Genomic DNA, 18,930 nt, shown 5'->3' with positions numbered 1-18,930 from the left:
CCATTTTTAAACTTCCTGCACTATGGATTTTTAAATCACTCGCCCACTTTTATCGGTTTACAGTAACTTCATTTTTTTGCTACATTGCCAGACAAAAATGGATATAATTCCTGAAATATTAAAGATGCATGAATGAAATTTAGAACACACATTCTTTAGACTATTAGGAAACTTTTCTCTGTAACAGAATGTTGTTAATTGATTTCATTTTAAAACTACGTCCGTTTGTTTGCAAGAAAGGAATTCAGAAAAGTGTTATTACATTTTAATTGTTTATTTTACAAACGTAGAGACTAATATCAAAATTCTGTTACAGACAGTTTGTAGAGCATGCTTTTGCAAGTACATTGCAAAAAACGGGATGAATCTATCTTTAAAAATGGTTTAGATATATCGATTTTAGGAAAATCCTGCATTGGGTATATTTTTTTTTTAAATCTGGGCCCCAAAATAATTTTTTTTTTTCAAAATATTGATTTTTGGTTGAGTTTCCACAGGCATGAGCTCTCTACATACAAAAAATTAATATTTTACACCAAACAGGAAAAAAGTTTCAAAAAATACCGTGTTTACTCATATTTTACACATGGAATTTTATTACCGGTATTAGAATATAATTATTGTTTTAGATTCTGATTGTCCTCTTTTGTAATATTTCCAATTCTCAATTAACTTTTCATCAATTGTCTCTCAAATCAGTATCAAATAACTAAAATAGGAATTGACTAAATAATATATTCTTAGTTGTTTTTTCTTAATACCCCTAGCCTAAGCATAATATCTATAACTGAGATGAGTTCTTCTTGATATGGTTTACATGATCCCGCCAGGTAAGACTACTATCCATTATTAACTCTAAGTAGGCCTATTTAAATTTTCTGACTATTTCTAAGATTTCCTCTCCTACTTTAATTACATAGTTTTGTTGCACTGCTCTGTGCTTACAAGAAAATATTTGTATATACAAAAAATCACTTGTATCAATCCTCAACTCGTCATTGTACTTAAATTCTTTCTGAGATCCTTGTCATTATCAAGATCAAGACATACTTACTTAATGATTCCCTTTATTATGCCTAAGAAAAAGCAAGACGTTCGAAATAAATTAAATACAGTTTTTTTTGCATCTGGGATAATAACCATGTGCGGTATTAAATTTTTGTCCAAAGATAATTTATAATGACGTTCTCTGCTTAGGAGGCACACCACACCAAAAGGAGACTGAGAGTTGGAGTAGAAGATCTTCTGGGAAAAGTGACCGTTCGAGCAAGGAAGATCTGAAAAGACGAAGTGAAAAGAAAACTACACCACCAGGAACTGAAAGCAAAGATAAAGAGCGAACCACCACTGGTAGAAGAGGCAAATCCAGAAGCCGAAGTCCAGTACAACACCACAGACGAACGCCATCATCTGCTGTTGCAGCTCTACCAGGAGCTGTTCAGGTTGATCAGCATATTTCAGTACATTATTGCTCTGGTTATTTATAAATTTTAATGTGAATCCTACTCCTGCTTACACTTATATTCCCTCTCCTGCTCATCATCATCATCATCATCATCATCATCATCACCATCATCATCATCATTATCATTATCATCATTATCATTATCATCGTCGTCGTCATCATCATCTCCATCTAATTGAAAATGAGGGGCTGTGCCTTGAAATACTGGACGCCTGGTAATCCTATCCCCATCATTATCACTACTACCACTAAAGTAAAGGCAAGAGAAATAGGCGGGTTTTTGGTCTTGTGCAGAAACGACTCACTCCACACTTTCTCTAGCAGTTTATGACCTGAACAAAGAGACCTTCCTGTCGCTGCATTCGAATGCTAGTTGTTGACATGTGTTCGTCTGTGATACTACTGTGTTATAGCTTGTTCGCAAATATGTATATATAATAAACAGTATTTTTAAATATTAATCACTAGGGGGCGGATTTTGATGAAAAGTCGTCTTCTTATTTTTCACATTAGAATGATGCCTATTAATATAGAAATTCTTTCTGTGTTAATATCAACATAAAAAATAATTTCTTATATTGCATTTTTTTGCGTTTTTGAACTAATAGGTAATTTTTATTTTTTTTTTCGGCATTTTTTGGTCATTTTTAATACTTTGAAGAACTTTTAGATCATTTGGAACACATTTTACTTTCTTATTTACCGATAGGTCTGTTAAATCTTTTTCTAAGCAAATAGGTTAGCAGTAATTATTACCGACTGAATAAGTAAATAACGGTAAAGTTTGAGTTTTATAGTTTGGAATAGACTCTAAAGTCCATCCTTCATTTCACTAAAGGCTTCACTTCACACAACGGAAGTAATATAAAATGCTTGACAACAGTTTAGTTTAAGTGAAGGCTTTGACCACTACTGTTCTTTTGTCGGTATGAGGATGTCTTTAGAATTTATGTTTGGAAGGAAGAAAACGTTCAGGACGTTGTGTCCCCAACATGGTTCGGAAGGGATGTTTACTGTAACAGTAGCCAGTATTTTTAACACAAAGATTGCAAGAATGCACCACAATTTGTTTTGTCTTTCACACTCCCTCATCTGGAAGACTTGGAAACAAAAGTGAAGTGCAGAAGGAGGAGGAGACGGAGAATGAAGGTCTCTTTTCCTTTATCGTAGCCAAATTCCAGGAAGTTGCCTCTTCTCTCAGAGATCTATAGGGCAGTCATTGAAACAAGGTGACTAATTTTTAAGAAGTTGTGGTGCGAGTATGGTGAATAATATTTAAATGTCATTTTCTTTTAATTTTATGTCATTTGTCCATTAGTTTAAGGGCATTTTAATGATCATTATAAGTAGATTTTTAGGTCACCAACATCCGCCCCCTATTATTAACTCATAATAAACAGTATTTTTAAATATTAATCATCCAAGTAACTGCTATCACGTCTCAGTCGAGCCCTGATATCAAAAGTCATACAAAAGGCGTTATTTATCTAGTTTATTATTTCTTGAAATAACTTAAAGATTGTGAGGACATTAAAGTGTCCTGTCATCAACGCAGACAGCCACTGCCAAAGCGCGTGGTGTTTCTCTATGATCGGTTCACAGAATTTGTGCAGAAGGGAGAAGAACAGCAGAAAACAATGCTGAGGAACCATCTTTATCATCTCTGAAAAAAACTGTAGAACATTAGAAGCCTCTTACTTATATAGACGAATTTCAGAAGGATCTCATTAGGCGTAAAATTCAAGAATTTTATGACCAAGGTATGTGTATGTACCCCACGCGGGAAAAAGTGATGGAAGCTGTCAATTTCGAAGGCTCTAAGAGTTCGATGAGGAAAATTCTGAGTCATACTTATTGTGTTATTTGTTTTGTTAAGCTAAGCCATTCGTAAGTGTGCTTTTAAACATAAAGAAATACTTAGTATGAAACTCGTTCATGTTATAGTAACGTGTACATTTTCTACACACAGTAAAATTATACTTATTTTTTGCACTTCAATTTTTAATTTTCTCATGATTCACAAGGTTCAAAGGTTTATAACTGTATAAACATTATTTAGTATTTACTATTTCAATACAATATTCTGAAAACACATAAAAACAAAATACTTGTGTGTAATATTAAATATTTGTTTTTTCGTATTAGGTTTATATCACAATATAATAATTATTACATTTGTGAAATAACTAACTTGCGAAATATTATAAATTATAATATCATCTAAAGTCTGCTTAGCGTAATATGTTACTATTCAGCGATGTATACAATGGAGGGGGAAAGAGAACTGACCTCGGTAACCATTATCTCCTGTCTCAGTTACCTTATGAGTGATGCCTTATTGTTGTCACTAATGAGTTTCAGACCTGTGTTCGGATAGTTGACAATAATATTCAGTAAATCAGGCATTTGTAATTACTAGAAATCACGTTATTATTTTATTTGTTCTTTTAAGTTTTCCTATACCGGTAGTGTAAAACATGTGAATGAAGGCGTAAGTTTTCTGGGACAGGACCATATACCAAGCAAGTTCTGAGGGTATAGGAGTCGGGGTAGTGAATGAGAGGTTCGCCATACCCGCCTATTTCTTCTTCCCCTAGTATAGTAGCAGCAAAAGGGGCAAGGAGACTCCTCTTACACGAAACGCTATCATTGTCACATATATATCTTCAAACTTTTTTTATCATTAATATAATATGTACCAGTATAGTGCCTTAGGTTAAGTTACAGCAGATGAAACAAAGATCTGGTTCAGTGGTTTAACAGAAAATTCAGGCCTACCCTTTAACAATCACATTTTGGAGTCTTTTGACTCGTAACTAGTAGATTTGACCAAGATGTCTCCTTTTACATTGGTCATACTATCAGTTAGCTTTACCATCTACTTATTCTTTGAACAATGTTTTTTTTTTAGTTAGTTATTTAATGACGCTGTATCAACTACTAGGTCATTTAGCGTTGATGGGATTGGTGATAGCGAGATGATATTTGGCGAGCTGAGGCCGAGGATTCGCCATAGCTTACCTGACATTTGCCTTACTGTTGGGGAAAACCTCGGAAAGAACCCAACCAGGTAATCAGCTCAAGCGGGAATCGAACCCACGCCCTACCGCAACTCTAGATCAGCAGCGCCTCAGCCAACTGAGCTACAGATGGCTTCGAACGATGTGAAGAAGTAATTACCAGACACTTATTTACCATATATATTTTTGTGCTTTATATAATTTATAATTGTAACGAGCATGATATAACAGTTTAAGAGGAGAAAAGAATTTTTGATAAATTAATATATGAGAATGATAAGTACTGATTAGAAAATTAAATATAGGCCTACTGTATTATGTTAAAAAAATAAAGCTTTTACAAACATTGCTAGGCCAGTTCTCTGTTATGAATGTAAAGCTTGGACAATATTAGGGAAAAGGATAAAACACGCCTAACAACAGTGTAAATTAGATTTAATGAGGCCTACTGTAGGATATGCCAAATGAAACTACGAAAGAAATTATGCAATTAAAAAAACTAAACGTGATACATATGTCACACTACAAATAAACACAAAGAAATAATTTGATAAACAGTGTTAACAAAATGGACCGTGAGAGACTATCAAAATTTATGCTTACATCTGAGAAACAGATGATCAGTTAGTTGATCAGAAAAGAGATGGATCAAAACAGTAACAAGCCACATAGTTTAACAATTGTCTGGAAGAAGAAGAAGAAGAAGAAGAAGAACAAGAAGAAGAACAAGAACAAGAACAAAAAGAAGAAGAAGAAGAAGAAGAAGATGATGATGATGATGATGATGATGATGATGATGATGATGATGATGATGATGATGATGATGATCACATTCCGACTTCTACAGTACTATTAAAACTTACTATTTATTGTTTGAATTTTCTTGTTAACAGCCAAGTGCCAAAAAGGGACACAAAGCAGACAAAGAGGTGATTACGCCAGGGATGGTAAGGAGTCCTGCTATGCACGAGGGATTTAGAGCCGAAGACTGGGGTACACTGCAGCGGACCACCACCCCAGCACACACGCCAGAAGATGGCACCCTGCTGGGCAACGGGACTACAACAGCTGCAGGAGCTGGGAGTGGAGGAGGTGGCACATCCGATGATTCCAGCTGCGGTGGTGGTGGCAGACGTGCATCAGAGGCTGGCAGCATCACCCCTACGCAGCAGCAGCAGTCACCTCGACGACACAGGCGTGTCAGGGAGTCCCCTCGCAGGAAAGGTGCCCCTGGAGGCGGTCGCAGTCCCACTGCAACGCAGCAAAGGTCTGTAGACTGTCTGAAGAGATGATACAGCATCACCATCAAAATCATTATTGTACACAGGTTTTTCCAAAGGACTAATCTTTCATATTCTGCATGCCAAAGGGCTGTCAAAAATTACAGTTAGCCTAAATTATAAAATTAATTTTAGGTAGGCCTACTGTATTGAAAACAGAGAGCACATTACATATATTTATACCGATATATACAGGATGTAAACAATATAAACTGCCAAAAGAATTCTGGTGGTAGAGCATTAAATGAAGAAGAAAGTAAAATAATACTTTTGTGTAACTGTCAAGGTATTCCTAGGAAAAAATATGTTTTGTGAGTGTAACTTATTTGAAAATGAGAATAGGCAGCCATTATTTAATTTTCCCGATATGTATGCTGAAGCAGTCATTTGTTACTCTTGTATATTGGTATGTGTTAGGCGCAAGATCATTGGCAATGGCATTCATCACGTTCATTCGAAATGTAAACAAATACTAGACTATTCATCATCATCATCATCATCATCATCATCAGTAGATGTTTCTACTCAGTTGTGGATCGTCTGAGAACATATCCTCCTCCATAATATCCTGTCTTGCCACAATTCCTCCTCTTGAATTATGGCCTCTCTCTTATTTAAATCTATGTGTACTTAAATAATTTCGAGGGAAAAATTGTTCCGGAACAATTTTTCCCTCGAAATTATTCAAATCAACTTTACAGGGAGTGATACCTGAAATCTTGATTTGTATGTGTACTTGATCTAACCATCTCGTTCGGAGTCTTCCTAATGTTCTTACATCTTTGACTTTCATTTCCAATGCCCTTCTTGGTATTAGACTAATATCAATCTTAAAAACATGGTATTTTACAAATTAAAAATAAAATTATAAGAAATACTTAAATTTCACTACACATTTTCTTGAGTAGATGATATGTAGGCCTACCGTCTAGATAATTTTGGCAGTTTATATCGTTTACATTCTGTATAAGCTTACATATAATAGTCCGCAGTTTATTAAATTATGTTGACAGAATTCAATACACATGACACTTAAGGAATGCTTAGACTTAGGCTACATAAAAAATGCACTTATTTTAGAAATTTAAATAAATTATTAAATGTTCGAAGATAGTCTGTTTGAAGCTATTCCTACATAAACTCTTATTAGATAGCATAAAGAAAAGATCATCCTTGTGTCTTATATTATCTGAATAGATGTCTGAATATGTTATAAACTTGATCAAATTTGTTTTCACAAGGACTGAAGATTCATATTTCATTTATTCACGACTCATATATCAGAGCCTGTATGTTGAAACCTCTCATCTTTGTCTCCATATACACAGACTGCGGCGTCGAAGTGGGAGTGGGGAAGAGAAAGGTCTCAGTCCAGCTGTCACTTTGGCAAGACGGCGCTCATCCATACCAGCTAAGTCCCCACTAACACAGCAAGCGCCAACAAGTGGGCTGGATTGTGAAGATGCGTCACGGAGCAGCCGCCTCAGTCCACACCGCTATTCCAGGAGTCCAGGTGGCTCTCCCAGTCGCAGCAAGCACCGGTCGAGGGGATCACCCAAGTTGCTAGCTTCCAGTGACACTCCTACAAGCAAGGTGAGACGTCACAGGAGTTGAGATAAGTAATACTTTGAAATAACGAAGTAATATATCTACTGTCTCTTATCTTGTATTATATTTTACACTTCTCAGCACGAAATAGTTGATTTTAGTAGAGTACTTTCTACTCGCAAGATCCAGGTTCATCCTTAAAGACAATACATCCACATTTATTTAGCCTTTTCAAAATACTACCTGAGTAGCATTGTACTTATCTTCCTCACATGCTCCTTCCTATTCATAAATAACCTATTAAGTAACACCGAATCGCACAAATCAAGAAACAGCTTTTATGTTAAGGATGTCATCATCCGCAGTGATCTATTGCTTGGTGACCAGATTTTGTGGGGAAAAGAGGACACGTTGTGTATTATAGTTACCATTTTTGTAAACTATATAATAAATTTGGAATAAGGAATAGCATATTACCGAATAAATACTCTTCATTTATAATTACGTCTGTAACAAACATTTTTTTCTGCCACTGATGGACTCTTTAGTAGGCAATAATGCATCACTCGAGGACAGAAGTTAGAATGAATTAGTTGATCCTTGAGTACGATTTCAAATTCTCTAAGGCTAATTTTCAATACAAACTTCATACTCGACGTAAAGAGAAACATAATAAAGAAAATTCATGCATTCAGAATAAGAAAAGTCTGCACCATCTTGTGATGACTAAATTCTACCATCTAGTGCAATGATATCAGGGTACCTTGTGTCGGTATCCTTAAGTGTACATTCAAAGTCTCTGAAGGACAATAATGAAGGGTTTACTTCCAGCCTGAAGATCTACACTGCTAGAGATACGCTAAACTCCTTATTAAGGAAACAAGAATTAAATTAACAAAAAAATTCCTAGCTCTAGAAAGGAGAAGTTTAAGATGGGCAACAGGACTTCTGATCAGACACTACAATCTAAATAAATATGTATACATAGGCCCAGGGTGCGAATTAAGATTTCTAATGAGTGGAGGGGATAGAATCCTAGATATAGAATACTATTTGGTCGCACTGAGTTGTTTGTCTTGCATCTTGATCATAATAATAATTATATCCATGAGCAGGCTTAAGATAAGATTTGTAATTCCTAAGTTATTGATTGTTGTCAGCTTGCCAGTGATGATAAACATCAATATTATTTTCTCTGCTTACTTTATACGGTACTTTATAAAGTATACTCGTATTAAAACAATTATTTTTGTAAGGGGAATAGAAGTTATCCCTGGCAGGGATGTTAATATGAATTTATGAGAGGGGGATAACTTTCCAACAGGGGGGAAATCCCCCCATCCCCGCCGTTAATTCGCACCCTGCATAGGCCTACATATTGAACCTCACAGAGAACCTACTGACTTGTAGGAAATGTGGGGCGAATACTGAGTCATTACCAGGTACCTCACATTCTGCTGGATTGTCCAGATTCAAGCCAATAAGGTGGCATCAATAGCTCGGGAAACACGTGTTGTTTTGAGAAAATTCAGGAAATCAAACCCAGCAGCACCATAAAGCTGGTCACCCACTACGGTCTCTTGGGTTGATTTCTAGTATATATTAGGTCTTTCGTGCTTAAGTGCTCCAGTAGTTGTTTACGCCCTTTGTTAGAAACAAGAGAAAGACGATTGAATTATTCGCCCAAAAGCTTCGAGTTATAAAGTTTACAATTTTACATCGTTACAATTAAGTTTACGTAACTGTATTGTGAATGATATCATTTAATGTTAGGGGTCATAGTTTTCATTTAACTTACATTTACGTTTAAATTTGCATTGTAAATGCTGCCATACAGTCACAGAATTTGAACTCGTACTCAACTGAATGTACTCTGAATGTACAACTAAATCCACTCTTAAAAAAAGAGTTAATTTCTAGGGAAAAATTACTTCTAATCACCCTACCAAGTGATTATTATATCTGCTGTTTAATTTGAAGTCCATCCAATCTTCTACTCAGTAGTAATGCATAATTTCCCGCCAGGAGGAGCCTAAAAGCGGTGGAATGCTGTATAAGAACATTTTTTTATATGTAAAATTGACACAATCACCAATAACTGCTACCTACTAGTGTGCTAAGAAACTATAAAACACACTAATTTTATTAATAAACTAAGCTTAGGGTCTATAAATCACACTGAAATATTTAATTCTCAAGACACGTTATATAAGTTAAATACAGGCTAAGAAATGTAAGGTCAAACTGCGTGATAACTATGTATTGTTACAAAATGCCACCAAGTAACTTTTAATGTGGAAACATATTTGTGAGAATAACGTGGCATTCTTCATTCTTGCATTGTTACAGTTGCAAGTACACACCTGCATGACTATGTTTTAAAACATCTCACTTGCAAATATTACAATTCCAAAACAAATCGCCAGTTTCATTGTTAGATATCTCTTAGAACGTTGAAAAGCAACCTAAGCTAAAAAACGAATATTTTTGCCATAATTTTAGATACTTAGTACGTTCAGAAATCCCAATTAAATAATTTTAAATCACTCTGACATATCAAGGAGTGTAAAAAATTTGTTTAAAATACAAAGTACCGGTACGGAGACAATAAAAAAACGTTTGAATTTAGAAGCAAATATCTTTATGAAATATGACTAATATGAGACAGGGTATTTACTTACTCCTTCATTATAACTCTGATTGCAATAATGCAGTAAGTACTTAGCTTAATAAAATGACTGCTTAACATCTATGCCATCTCACACATTTAATAACCTTGCATAAATTGAAAGTGGTTGAAGTCAAGAAATGATTTATAGGTAGCTTACCAATAATGAAAATGTTATAATTTGCTGGAAGGTTGAGGATTAGAATATCTTAATTCATATTCGAGTGCAGATAAATGTTGAAAATTCATGCAAGTCCATATTATAAATTCATTAAAAATTCTTTATTAGATCATAATTTGACTTCTTATCTCTATTAGTACCGGTACTTTGGAAGATAAAATGTATTTCCTGTAAACATATACACCATATTTTATACTATTCTTCTCAATATTATTTCTTGTTTAGATGTAATTAATAAGAAATCATATTGTTTCTACAGAGTATATCTCCTGTGTTATTGCTCTGGGAATTTAAAAAACCGTAGTTGTACACATATGTATATTTAACAATTAGAATATATGCTTACCTAAATCAACTTATTTTACAACTCGTAACTTAGGATCTATGTGTCTATTCTGAAAATTCTCAGTCGTATCTCCTAACATGTAGGTAGGTACATAATACAATAAGAAATTAAAAAAAAAATGGTGCTTTGCTTATAAGTGCCAATTGTTGTTTAGTCAACTGTCTGAAGACAGATCTGAACCCCACAAGTGACACCAACATGGCACCACTTATGAGGCAACTAGGTCTGGGTTAGGGTGCCAGATCCTTTCCCTCTCCATTACATACATCGCCGATTCGCTACATATTCCACTAATCAGATTTCAGATGTATACAAACAATGTTTTCCCTCTGATTATATCAAGTGATTTGTACTGCCTGATAATAGACAGAATCCCACTCAGAGGTAAATTGCCAATTATGACTTGTAAATAAGCTTACTATATGGTGCTATTAAATGGCATTTTTTTTCTGTACATAAAATGCAACAGGTAAAATAACTACTTCCTGTCTTAAGTAAAGGTTTGTGAAGTTTGTGAAGTAAAGGTTTGTGAATACTTCTTTTTGCCAAATCATAACATTCTCATGGCAGAATTGTCTAGGTAGGCCTACTATACCTGTTGTGACCACTATCATAGGGATCTAAAAACATAACAAAACAGGAGTGTCAAATTTGCACTTCCTTCCCTGCCACATTCCTCTTACAAATAAGCTTGCTGATTTGAATATCTATAGAGATATCTTGGTGTTGCAAGTATATGAAACTAGGATACTTATACAATTTCTTATTCTATATTATGAAAGGATAATTTTAGGTTCATTTTGAGAAAAATCATGTAGATATTTTAAGTCCTATTTTTTTTTTCTGGTATACTTTTTTTAGATTCAAACCTTTCCTATGTACTAAACTCTTTATGGGACAGGCTATATTATATTCTGTGTTTCGTTTGGTACTATTTATTACATAATTAAAATTAAGAGGAAAATCGTTACGAGTTATTTTTGAGCAAAATGTCGTTTTGAGCAATTTTCACAAACAAATTTCAGATAATATTTTTTGGAGTAAATTATTATATTTCATGCATATATTTATGAAATTATTCTTACTTATTACTTAAAACTTCTGTTGAATAATACAAAAGGAAAGACTGCCTACACAAGAACATAGTAGATGGCATATTGGAAGCCATTTTGTCTTTATAAAAATGCTATAAACGAGTACCGGTACTTCTGTAATAATCTCGAAATTGTCTTTTTGCAGCATCATAATATTTTTTATATATATTTTATAATGAAAAAGTAAAATAAAAGTAGAATAAATTGGCGTCCAATTGGTAGGTAATTTTATAGCAGTACAAATAGATTTCTCATCTGCCTCCATATCAAAAGTACCATACCTACCTTTTTTTTTTTTTTTTCACTTATCATTTATAAACAAGAAGTTTCATACATACATTAATGATAATATATAGGATTCTGTTCATAGTCTTTACAACACACATAAATAAACTGCACTATTTACATTTACGAACTTGATGGATCTCAAAAACTTTTGATTTCATTTGTGTTGTTTTTACAAGTGTATGATGTATTGTACTATACTGTAATCATATATAATACGGAGTACATATAACACACACATACGCACACACGCACGCACGCACACACACACATATATACATATGCAGAGCAGTCTACAGCATTGTGTGGGGGCTCAGGTGGCTAGCAACTTGGCCAAACAGTCGCCATCACGCAGCTAGCAGCAGACAGCAGACCCCGATCTATTTAGGAGCTGAAATCGTTTAAGTTAATCAGTTCCGGAAAATAGCAATAGTAACTACTAAATTGTGCCACTGATTAAATTTCCAACGAAATTTAATCTGTGATATATAAGTGTTAAAAGTGTATATAGAAAAAAGAATATTAAATTGTTCTATCAATGAACTTACCTTGATTATTGTAAGTTCTATAGTTCTAGATTATAAGATCTAGAGTTCTGTAGATGACTAACAGTGAAGTTGAAACTAGTCAACTAAGATAATTTACCACTTAACTTCCACATTAACACTAGAAAGTTGTCCTTATAATCAAATTCTGAAGTCATAAAAGTGATAATGAAGCACAAAACTTGGAAACTAGTCAAGCAAGATAAATCCTAAAGATTAACGCAATAAAGAAGTTAGAAATTTAATCAGTGATACAAGTGTGAAAAGTGTATAATAAAGATATATAAAAGGTGTTGAAAATATTATGTCCTTCTGCTGTCACACATTTTGACATCTCTTAAGAGTATTTCTGTCTTGTATTTATGCGCATTGATTGTATCATCAAAAAATATAGGCCCTATGATTCGTATCACACATCAACTTTCTCATTATGTATCGGTAGAGGATTTTCACGCACGATATGTGGATTTTTTGTGTTCCAGTAGGCCTATATTTTGTTTTGAGTTATAACATGGTCATCTAAATGGAACCATGCTTCGTCAGTGAAAAATATTAACTTGTAAACTTACAGCTTGATTACACACTTTTTACACTTTTATCACTAAAGATTTGGTAAATTTGTTATATAAATAACTTCCCTGTGTTAATTGAAACTATGATGATAATTTACCTTGCCATCTTTAGAAGACTATAAATCTGAAGAAGGCCGAAATCAAGCTGAAATTAAAAAAAAAAATAGAAATATGAAGAGGGCCGAAATCAAGCCGAAACTAGTTATTAACTAATAGTTTCAGTTAACACAGGAAAGTTGTTTAAATAGAAAATTTTCCTAATCTTCAGAAATATTAATTCTGGATCCACCAAACCATCGGCAAAACCCAATTATAAATATTTACTCAACTCTCATTATTTCTTTCATTATCTCTTAGCAATTCATGCATTATTGTCCCCAGTGGTTTAATTGGGCCGGAATGCCGTTCTGGAAAATAAATGAAGTGTCAGCTGGAACAATGTTGTAAGCTACAAAATCTTCATTCGGCGTGTTTCTGTGTGTATCTCATGTTACCTTGCTATACTCCTTGACTTGCAACTGTCCATCAATGCAATACGTCAAATTTGTCCACTCAAAGGTTTGCTACCCTGGAACAACATTGTACGTGTACACATTTTTTCAACTCCTGTAAATTTTATCAAATGTAACTTATAATGCTGTTCCAACCGATGCTTCAAATATCAATGCATATCAGAAACATGAAGATGCAAAACTTGACACCCAGTATGAGTCCATTCGGAAATTGGTATATTGATAAGATGAGTTTCTGTACCGGTAAATGTTTTTTTTTTCCAACTAAATCATTAATAATTATCTCTTACACTAAATTAACACAACAGTACAAATGTGAACTTAAAACGCTACTGCTGCTTCGATCTCACAGACAACTGATATACTGCAGTGAAGTCAGCTGTAAGGTTAATGTCTTTCACCTCGTAACCTAGGCGCTAAATTATCAACTAGTGAGCTTATTGCAACATATCAACCAGCTATTGTGGGTGCTGTTGCAGTATCGGTTGCCGCTGGGCACCTGTACATAATGTGAGGGAATGCTCTGTACATATCTTAAGATATGACATATATTGTAAATGGATTTATATAGCTCACAATTCACATGAAACATATACACAATTACATTTGGAAGATATTGAATTTATTACCACATGTACAGTAACAACATATGTGAAATATTAAATAAGTCATTTACATGCAGTTGTAAAATACCATTCTTGCTGTATATTGATTTAAAACACTTTCATGAGAAGTGGGATCTCCCTTGTAAATATGTTATTAATCACAGTTTATTTCCATACTTATAAAAGTAATCCAAAAAGAAACACATTACTATTTTACAATTATTCATGAATATAAATTTATAATAAAAAGCCAAAAATGTGTAGTATTAGGTTTCACAAATATTCAGAAGATATGAAAGTGATAATTTTATGTTTTTTAACTTGATACTGTGGAGCTAGATAAATGAGAAAGAAATTTAAAATGATTCACATTCATAACTTACAGTAAACACTGCTTTAGATTAAAATTTTCTGTTGTTCTGGGTGATTACGTCTGAAATTCGCAGGTTAAAATCAACTTTCTTTGATAACTATGGATTCCTTCTTATACAACCCTAATTCCGAATTCTAGGACTTCAGGCAAAATTTACCGGCTGTTTCTCATCGATGTTGAAAACCAACTCTGATAGTGACTTTCCTCACCTATTATCCTATCACTAGGATTAATAGATTCCTCCTTACCAAACACTCCACCTCAGAAATTGACTAACAGAATTCCAGAACATTTTTAATTAACCATTCTATAGACAGTATGATTTTTTTCATCACTATTATCATCAACCTTCAAGGATTGTGAGTCCTTTTGTCCATTCCATTCTTTCTCTTGCGAGAATTTTGAGCCAATATGCATTCCTCTGTGGTCACATAATTCATATGGCGCAAGGCCATTGTTTCAGACAACTTAGAATAAACACTAGAAGAGGGACACACCCAGTTCCTAGAAAAGGGAGACATCTTCTCATCCCTTCTGGGAGTCGAATCCAGGACCGCTTTATCTGTAGCCAGAATCACAACCACTTGAGATACTGCGGGTATCAATTATTAATATTCTCTCAATAATTTAATTTACAAGAATACTGGTTTACAGTTCATTTAATTGTAATTTTAAGTGTAAAGTTATCAAAATTAAAAACTTCAGCCACATATTTAAGCTTCTTTTAATTTCTTCTGGCTCCATTGGGTAATAAACAGAAATGATAATATAAGCATAAGCTTAGCTCTTAAGTGTGAATTCTGGGATTGACATGGGTCAGATGCCGCAGCAGCAGAACTGTATGTGTCACAGGCTCAGGGAGCGATGAGTCCCGAGTCGAGTCGCCTCAAGGCACTGAGTGCCGAGTCCCTGCGCTCTGTTAGTCCAGGGAGCGACAGCGTGTTCTACAGCGAGGGCGCGGACCACAGCAGCAACACTACGACACTCTGCCACCACTGCGGACGCGAAGTGGACAAGAGCGCCACCCTGTCAGGCCTCGAGGTGTGTGATTCAAGGCTGCACCGGCCCGTGCGATGTTTTGTGTTTCGTGTTCCAGTGCCGGATTTATATAGAGGCATCTGTTCAGGATAACAAATTTTGGACATTCGAATTTGTCATAATTTAAAATAAGTCACCTTTAGTTCAAATAATTATGACTTAGTGTTTATAAAAAATATAATCACATTCATTTATTCTAGTCTGTGTCCTTTAAATTCTTTACGAAAATGAGATAATTATTTTCAATATATCACTACAGACGCATATTTTTATTAACTATGAAAAAATAGATCTGGGAAACAATGTTGCATTACCATCATACTAGGATACTCATACCGTATAGGAAATTAAAAGAAAATATAATAGCAATTTTCATTTCACCATATCAAATTGAACTAATGAACTCAATCTCTTGTTCGGGAAAGGAAAAAAAAAATTAAATAGTACCAACCTAGTCTTGTCATAAATACTGTTACAAACACTAAGGATACACTTAGGTGAAATTTCAATTTTCTTAACCTTTTGAGCTAGATCTTTGAAAATGTTTATACACATCGTATAATTAGCCACAGTACAAAATTTCATCTTATTTGATCCAAAATTATACATATTATTAAAATTTGTTGCAAATTTATATTGTATTTTGAAAAATTACTATTCCTCTTACAAATTTCAAAATTATTGCCTGAAATTTGCTCCACATATCTTTCATATTCCCGGGAACATAACTTGCTATTTACCTTTTTCAGATTATTCTTCAAGAGCTAAGAAAAATTATTTTATATAGTCAAATATAAAAAAGATAAAAATTGTAATACCTAGCAGAAAAAAAAAATCTCCCAATAATCTTGAGGTTTAAGAAAAGTCTTAATAGCAAGTTTTATTAAATACACCTTCAAGAAGACCTATAAAAAATCATAGATATGATATAAAAATTTAGAGAAGTATCATTTTTAATAAAACAATATGTAAGAGAAATGCAAATAGAGAAAATGGAGTTTAAAAGTTTAAAGAGCTATTCAAAGTGTGCAACCTTTTAATTAAATATCGGCTGAAACAGCTGATTGAAGGGGCTATCTGTATGAAAATTTGTGGAGAGTTTCTCTGAACCATATAGAATTTTTTTTGTATTGAAAACGAAAAATCTAACTTTTTAAACAGAATTTTACTTCAATCTATCCTTAATACAGACTCTAATACGGCTTTCTGCAGACTATTTTACAATACCGAAAAATCATCATGTGAAGATGATCTAATTACATATAATATTTACACAGTTTGAAACAAGGGATCAAACCAAATCAGGAAAACATATCAGAAAATATAGTGGAAAAATATACCGAGCATTTGGGAACAGCATTCAGATATACCGAGAATGGAAGCAATAGCCATAACATTAATTTAAGAAATACATCCCCTCAAGAATAGGCTGACCATACGTCCCCGATTTCTAGGGACAGTCCCCAGTTTTGAATTGCTGTCCCCGGGGAGCAAATGTTCCCCTTTTGTTCCCGGAAATAATTTTGTCCCCAGAAATTTTGATTTTGTTTCAATGACATTTTACACATGAATATTTAAGTAGCGTGATGAAACTGCTGTGATTCATGCACATTTCTGAACTGTTCTCAGTATGAGACAGAAGAACCAGCAAGCACAGTATGAGATATTCTGCACTCTTTGAGAAGAACATACGATATACTATCTTTGTCTTCATTCGCATTGCGTGGAAGCGTTAGAACTGTCACAGCATCCATTTTTAAGTAGTTCAAAAATGAAAAGTTTTGTGACAAACCAACAGGTGAAAATTGGTGTGATGTTTTTCGACATTTCAAAAAAAAAATTCTATTCCATTTGAAAATATTTTCAAAATGGTGTCATTAGTCATGTGTCTTTCAGTCAGTAATTCGTCAGTTGAAAGACTTTTCTCCATAATGAACTCAATCTGGACTGATGAAAAGTCAAGAATAAAAATTGAAACAGCTTTGTTACAAGTGAAAACAAACTTTCATTTCTCATGTGAAGAACTTAGTGTGAAGCTGTATGAGAATGAACAGATCCCTAAAAAGATACATTCTTCAGACAAGTACTTGTAAAATGTGTGTTAGAATTCAGGGTGTACAACATCATGTGAAAGACTTCGATACATGCGTCAGTACTGAAATTGAATTCTTAGTGGCCATAATTATGTATAGAAGTTGTGTGTGTTTATTCATTTAATTCATAAAGTTAAGGTACTCTACAAATTTAGTGTGCAAAGTTCTATAATTGTATCTACTATTACATGTAATTTTTGCAACATTTTAATGGATAGTGCCTAGATAAATGTTTGTGGATTTTCTTGAAATTGCTGATGTCCCCTGTTGGACCCTAAAAAATCTGATCAGCCTACTCAAGATCGATCTCGTAGATTAACCACATTACACCTGACACTAGAATGACAAATTATCACTTTCTTCATTTTTCAGCCAACACAACGGAACAAAAACAGAGATCAAACTTGTAAAACTCTACTGCGATGTAAGCAAATAGAAAAATGTTGTTGGATAGGCCTACATTAGAATTAAAAAATTGTTGGTATGCCCACAACTTATTTCTATCGTCATGGACCAATAAATCAGCCAGATTACAGTTACGTTATTGCAATTTTATTTGTATAAGAGAAAGCACATTATCTTATCAAGTGAGCAGTTACATGTAAATACCAAAATATGAAAACCACATAGCTTTATTTAACATAGAGAAAAATGTTTTGAAATTTTCCAGACCTTTAGGTCAGAGGATTATTTGTTTACTTACAATCTAATGATTCATTGAACCTAGAGGTAACATGTCCGCCCCTGGTCAGAACTTTATGGTAGTGTAAGGGTAAGTTTGGTTGTTAAGGCGTTAAAACACTCAATTAAATTGAATATATTTAAAAGATAAATATTCAGAGCACTCAGACAATATCTTGAACTGGAGCACAAGTTACAGATCTAGCCTTACACCAAAACTAAACAACAGAAGCAGATCAATTACAGACACTTTCTAGAACAGTTTACAGAAAATGAACACAGTCATTCTCTACATTGTTGAGAATATTTTACGATTGAAGAGAATCTAATGTCAAAATGATAAATTACTACTACAAATGCACGAACAACATGCTAGACAGTTCCGAAGGTCCAGAAAAGTCATAATTTCACCTTAGTCATGATTTTGTTGTGATTGTACCAGTGGGCACCATTTCTATGACAAAGGAGATGAAAACATTGGCAGTGAATGCCAGGATGTATTTCTGGAGTCAAGTGTTCAATCACTTGAGCACACTTTGTTCGAAAACGATAGCTAAAGCTTTTAACAAGCTTAACACCAATCAGTAAAGCGAAGTCCACACGAAAGCAGCTTGCGATAAATGT

General features: G+C 34.0%; 1 protein-coding gene and 1 long non-coding RNA gene across 10 annotated transcripts in view; one reads left to right on the top strand and one right to left on the bottom strand.

Moving 5' to 3' along the window:
* Positions 1-18,930, bottom strand: part of LOC138712112 (uncharacterized) — a 104,623-nt gene that overhangs the window by 9,820 nt on the left and 75,873 nt on the right. Inside the window, exons 2-3 of the long non-coding RNA XR_011335633.1 lie at positions 7,174-7,347; positions 5,349-5,736 (exon numbers count right to left, since the gene is read on the bottom strand). This is a non-coding gene — a long non-coding RNA (uncharacterized lncRNA). The remainder of the gene's footprint in view (positions 1-5,348; positions 5,737-7,173; positions 7,348-18,930) is intronic.
* Positions 1-18,930, top strand: part of LOC138712107 (filaggrin) — an 858,710-nt gene that overhangs the window by 786,625 nt on the left and 53,155 nt on the right. For 8 of the 9 annotated variants that reach the window (XM_069843515.1, XM_069843516.1, XM_069843514.1 and 5 more), the window contains 4 exons: positions 1,198-1,442; positions 5,379-5,752; positions 7,094-7,358; positions 15,347-15,535. In XM_069843515.1, the coding sequence (XP_069699616.1) occupies positions 1,198-1,442; positions 5,379-5,752; positions 7,094-7,358; positions 15,347-15,535 (1,073 nt within the window). The remainder of the gene's footprint in view (positions 1-1,197; positions 1,443-5,378; positions 5,753-7,093; positions 7,359-15,346; positions 15,536-18,930) is intronic. The other variant, XM_069843520.1, reaches the window with a different exon arrangement.

This window comes from Periplaneta americana, chromosome 13 (genome assembly GCF_040183065.1).
Source record: "Periplaneta americana isolate PAMFEO1 chromosome 13, P.americana_PAMFEO1_priV1, whole genome shotgun sequence".
In the NCBI taxonomy this organism is placed as follows: domain Eukaryota; kingdom Metazoa; phylum Arthropoda; class Insecta; order Blattodea; family Blattidae; genus Periplaneta; species Periplaneta americana.
This window is presented reverse-complemented; position numbering and strand designations above follow the sequence as displayed.